At 39.9% G+C, this 5,404-nt stretch overlaps 2 protein-coding genes across 3 annotated transcripts in view; both read left to right on the forward strand.

Moving 5' to 3' along the window:
• zdhhc20b (zDHHC palmitoyltransferase 20b) overlaps positions 1–1,356 on the forward strand; it is a 5,935-nt gene extending 4,579 nt beyond the window's left edge. For both annotated transcript variants that reach the window (XM_032504217.1, XM_032504218.1), the window contains 4 exons: positions 456–545; positions 673–794; positions 894–941; positions 1,078–1,356. In XM_032504217.1, coding sequence (XP_032360108.1) covers positions 456–545; positions 673–794; positions 894–937 — 256 coding nt within the window. In that variant the 3' untranslated portion in view covers positions 938–941; positions 1,078–1,356. The remainder of the gene's footprint in view (positions 1–455; positions 546–672; positions 795–893; positions 942–1,077) is intronic.
• A 3,266-nt stretch (positions 1,357–4,622) lies between these two features.
• The window catches only part of pdk3a (pyruvate dehydrogenase kinase, isozyme 3a), a 21,685-nt gene continuing 20,903 nt past the window's right edge, over positions 4,623–5,404 (forward strand). The window contains exon 1 of the mRNA XM_032504216.1: positions 4,623–4,636. The gene's annotated coding sequence lies outside the window, so the exon portion shown is untranslated. The remainder of the gene's footprint in view (positions 4,637–5,404) is intronic.

The raw sequence follows: 5,404 nt of genomic DNA on the forward strand, positions 1-5,404 counted from the left end.
CCGCAAACTATTTGACTATATGGCACCTCCAACAAAGCTACGATACACACTAAGACAAACAAGAACTGTACTGCTATTACCCTCCAAGACATGCCCCAGTCCAGATTATTTGATGCCCTGCAGTGCCCTGCTATGCCGTGAACTACTACAACTACTATTTTCTAGTTGAGTAACTACTACTTTTGAAATAAAAAAATGTCTAATATGAAACTAAAAATATTTCGCAATAACAAGCTCAAGTTTCAACAATTTATTTATTACACAATCTACATTATTTGTAGATTATGGTCTAGACCTACTCTGTCTGTAAAGTGCCTTGAGAAAACTCTTGTTATGATTTGAGACTATGAATACAAATTGAACTGAGTAGCTGAAGTTCCGTAGGAATTCTTACCCCACTCCCTTTTGTTGCCCTCCGGACTGACTGGGCATTTGGTCCTCCTTGTTCCCCACAGCCAGGGAGATGGTCTGACGTTCCCTACGCGGCTGGTCAACGCTGATGTAGAGCAGGCCACGGTGACCCTGCAGCCCGAGCCCAATAACAGGTGATCAATCTTGGTGTAATAAAAGATATCATATTTATGACATGAGGTCCTAAAAGGGATTGTTTGCAAAGGGTTCTGGGTGCACAGTTCATTTCACTTTTTTTAATTTGTTGAGCTATGTTTCCAGAGCTGCTGAACTCCCTGTGAGCCCTGTGACCCCCCTCAGCGAGTCACAGAACCGCCTCCTAAGCAACGACCAGCATGCCAACAACATTGGAGACCATCAGGCTGATAGCACCCTCAAATCAGGTGAGCTCTACCAGGGGTAATGATTCACCAACAAAATGAACATTAACAACTCTGTGTGTGGTATCTGTCTTCTAACACATTTTCTGTTTGACTTCACAGCTGATAGGGAAACCATTACAGTCTCCATGGAGAGCGAGTCCTAACCAGGTACGTAAATGTGAGTTCAGTCTATGTGTAGGTTTGAGTACAGCTGGGACTTTTGTGTGCAGATTAACCACATGTATTGCATATTTGAGAGTAATCTATCTAATCTTTGTTTTGTTTCTTTTCTTCTCTGCCACAGGAGAAACTCCTCAGTCATCTAATACAATGCCTTAAGCAACGCAACAGTTAAGTTTGTCACCATGGCAACAGTCTCCCAGCGCAACCCCATTCCCACAGACCCATTCTGACTTACGATGGAAATGCATTTATTTTGCCCATCCACAGCACAGTAATTGGCATTTTTCGCATGCAGTGTCATAAGCAAATCGCACACCTACCCCCATAGGACATGTGATACAAGCCTGTTCCCTCTCACACCAATGCACACACACACACACACACACACACACACACACACACACACACACACACACACACACACACACACACACACACACATGCTAACACTCATACATTCAACTATATACATATTTCCTGGTGTTGTTTAGTTTTTTTTCTTTTTGGTGGAGCATATATTGATGGTGAGAAAATTCAAGAATACCCGGAAGGAATATAAGCTACTTTTGGTGTTTAATGAGAGAACTTTTTGGTGCCAAAAGCATCCTGGGTACACCAGGACTCATTTTCTGGGCCCAAAGCTGCAGTGACGAGTGGGGGACATGCTGGAGCAGTGTGTTTGTTGTGAACATTTCTCTCTCGTGTTTTTAGAAAGGCAGTACATCTGGAGGACATGGATCAGTTTACCTGCGTTTTTTTGGTCTTTTTATTTTTTAACTCATAATGTGGAGTGCATCTGTGGTCTGCAACTTGAGATGGATATTTCCCACCAAATCCTGGACTATCTTAGAGAGGACTCTATTGCGTGGTTGAGTGTACTGAACCTGTGCACAGCAGTGAAGACTGTAGCTGGGTTTTGGATGGCGTTTTGGATATCTGAGCACAAGGTGGCGCATTTGCACTTTGTTAGATTATCAATGTCCATCAAACAACTTGCTGCTGCTTTTTTTTTCTTCCTTTTTTTTATGCCCAAAAAGCATCCCAGGTATAACGGATGTTGGATAATTATGTGATTTAAGGCGTATTGTTTGTGTGTGAATGTGTGTGGACAGTTGAAGTGGCAGTCTTTATTTTGTACGAACTAACAGCAACTAAAATAATTGGCTTAATGTATTTTTGTGGCCAAATTGTGTTAAAACATGCTGCGTATAAATGACCTGGGAGACACATTTCAAACGGTGCAATGTGGAGCGTCCGTCACTACCTTTCTTTCAGAGTCATATGGAAGTACAGTATGTCATATGCTGATCAGTGATTCTGAGCCCGCAATGTCTACAGCTGTTTTTTTCTACAGCTCAGTGCTTCAGCCTTTCCTCAGACACCAACACTCATTGCCAAATAAGAGCTGACCTGTCAGGAGCTCTGACCTCTGAACCTGAAGTGTTTACAACATCCTAGCTTTATATTACACTCACTGGCCAATGTTATCGTAACCAAATTCTATTTACCTGTCGTCGTGGCGCAATATTTTATACTAGGTCTGTCAGTCTCTCCTGACTGTAGCGGGTCATGATGTCCTTCCAATTCCAGTGCTAGCCGACAGGTGGCGACACAGCTCCTGCTATCTATCTACCATCATTCAGATGAGAGATTTATCTGAACTCTATCTGCATGTGGATCAGGGCTCAACTCCCATTCAGTCAGATCTGCAGGAGCAGCTCTCTTTAAAATTAAATATTTTCACAACATGCAATTAATATGCAGTACCTTCCTGTAATAACTCATCCAGATTTCATTTGAAGTGAAAGTGAATTGAAGCCCATCTGATCTGATGTGAAGTTAAGGTGTCGACCACAGCGTCTTCTCTACTCTGTATGTGTTGGGGAGTCAGCTCAGTGTTGTACCCCTGAACTGTTAAAGGAGCCTCAGCTTGTGTCAAACCTAACAGTGTCAGTGTTGAACATCTGAGTTGTGTCAAGTGTTGAATATCTTTGATGTGACTCTGAGCGTCTAACAAATTTAGAATTTTAGATTCCATGACCCATGCACATGTCAATATCTGTTAAAGAATGGACAATTCTGTCAATTTAACCAAATAACAACTGTTCAGGATTGTGTAACATCCTTTTCCAAGGAATTTTGCAACTTTCCAAGGAATTATGCAACTTTCCAAGGAATTATGCAACTTTCCAACTCACATTGGAGGGAGACCCAGCTTATTCCTTATGTCTGGCATTGCTCATGTCTATTTGATCACATCCCTTACCTTTGCTGGAAGAGCCTCCTACTAAATAGATCCCACCTGACTCTGGGGATGTACAAGTTTACAGCTGTTTCTGTCGTGTAGAGTGGGGTAGTGATGTTGTACGGTGTGTTTCTTGGTAATCATTGTCACAGTTGTGCTGAATGTAGACGGGACAGTGGGGGGACTTGATCGAATGATGGAGCGTTTAAAACCGCCCGCTCTTTCGACTTTATGTTTACATTTTATCCTTCCAATCATGTTTGACCTTTTTGAGCCCAAGTGTGATTGGAGGACATTTGTTACTGTATGAATTATGCTAAGTATCGGAATAACATTGTGGTTTGATCTCAATTAATCAGATTCAATTACTGTCAGAGATCAGGACTCAAGCCAAGGTTGTGTTCCGATCATGTGTAGATCTTTTCTAAACCTCACACTCAAACATTTGGTTTTAATAGAAATGCAAAAATATGTATCATCTGTAAGGAGCGTGGCTCATTCCCCTCATCACTTATGGCCACTAATTCAAAAAAAAAAGAAAGAAAAAAAAAGCATTGGGCCTGTCGATTTTGTTGTTTTACAAATTGCCTATATTCTCTCTCCGGGCTGTTTGGCCTTGAGACTAAAGTGTGCGTGTGTATTTTGTAATGCTTAATTGAGTGTTCTTTTGTAATATTGTTGTCTTGGAAGAAATGCTTCTGTGCAGCCATGAGATTTTTCTAAACATCTTGTGCATACATAACGTCTGAACAATGCTCAAAAGCATGGCGCCTAACTTGTGTAAAAATGTGTTTTATCATGATAATAGGGATTGTGGTGTTAACGTTGGGGGTTTTCAATTATTGCTAGGTGCGTCATGTTTTAACTTAGCTTTACTCTGGTCCGTCTCAACTTTATAAATGAAGCCATAAAAACTGCTGTGAAAAGGGAGGAAGGGTCTGGAAATTTCAGCCTAATTTCAGTCATTTCTTTTTAGACTATAAACATTTTACATCTGCATTCCCATTGCAGATGTAGCCTATCACAACTTGCTTATTGCTACACTTTGGTTTCTTTTTGTTACAATGTCCTATTTTACAATGTGTGTATATACAGTATATATATTGATAATGTAAGAAAAAGACTACATATATATTTTTCTTGTCTGATTAATTTTACCGTTCCTATTTTGTGAATGAAGTATTTGCCTCTACACAGTTAACGTGAAAATAATAATAAATGTTTTTTAAACCAAATTTTGCCGAGCAGATTCCTTTTTTCTTTTTTATGAATTACCCTATAACATTATCGGACTCAGGATAGGCAATAAAAAAAAAAGGATCAAAATCAATACAGTAGAGCCAAATATAGCATCTTTTTTTTTTACACACATACACACACTTCCTCCTTGTGTAAACTACATTACCCACAAAGCAACTGGACCACTGACAGACTGGTCGGAGATATGTTGGATCACAGGGACAAAGGTTCCATTCAGCCCGAGATTATTTGTTCTAGGAGGTGGATCGATCCTAAACGGAATAGATAAGCACATAAGTAGTTGGGTCCAGAGTAGTTTAATAATAGCCAGACAGATTATTTTGAGTCGATGGCGGAATGAAGGGGTGCCGTCAATTCAAGCTTGGGCTTGTGAGATGGCTAGGGTGGTGGAGTTTAAAAAGATATCAGTTATCCAGATTGGATGTCTACACGGGAGAATGTGGAAAGTACCTGAGCTTTCTGGAGGGCTCCTAAGAAGCTTTGTGCTGGGAAGAGACATGTATGATGGGCTAATAGTGTAGTCATTTATACATATGTTTATTTGGTTTATAGTGTGGCTATTTTATCAATATGTTGTTGTCCGGTCTTGTGTATTACGTCTTATGTTCATGTTGCCAATTGTATGTTTTGTATGTTGTTTAAAAAATTAATTTAAAAAGGCCATTTTTACATAGTGTCTGTAGCGTCACTTTGTGCGTAAAGGCTACTCAGTATCAAGCGCTAACTTCCTGAAGTGAAACACAAAGATGCAAGTTCATAAAATGAATTTTGGCTATTCATATATACTATTTTTTTTTGTCCAAATCAAGAGATTTTTGAAGTTCAGATGCAAAACTTAAAAAGGCAAATTGTTTCTTGCTCAAAGTACAGTATTTGAAGTCAATCAACATTGTTTGAAGACTGAGATGAACCTTTACTATCAGTTAACACACAGGTCCTTGAC

The sequence above is a fragment of the Etheostoma spectabile genome, chromosome 22, assembly GCF_008692095.1.
Source record: "Etheostoma spectabile isolate EspeVRDwgs_2016 chromosome 22, UIUC_Espe_1.0, whole genome shotgun sequence".
In the NCBI taxonomy this organism is placed as follows: Eukaryota; Metazoa; Chordata; class Actinopteri; order Perciformes; family Percidae; genus Etheostoma; species Etheostoma spectabile.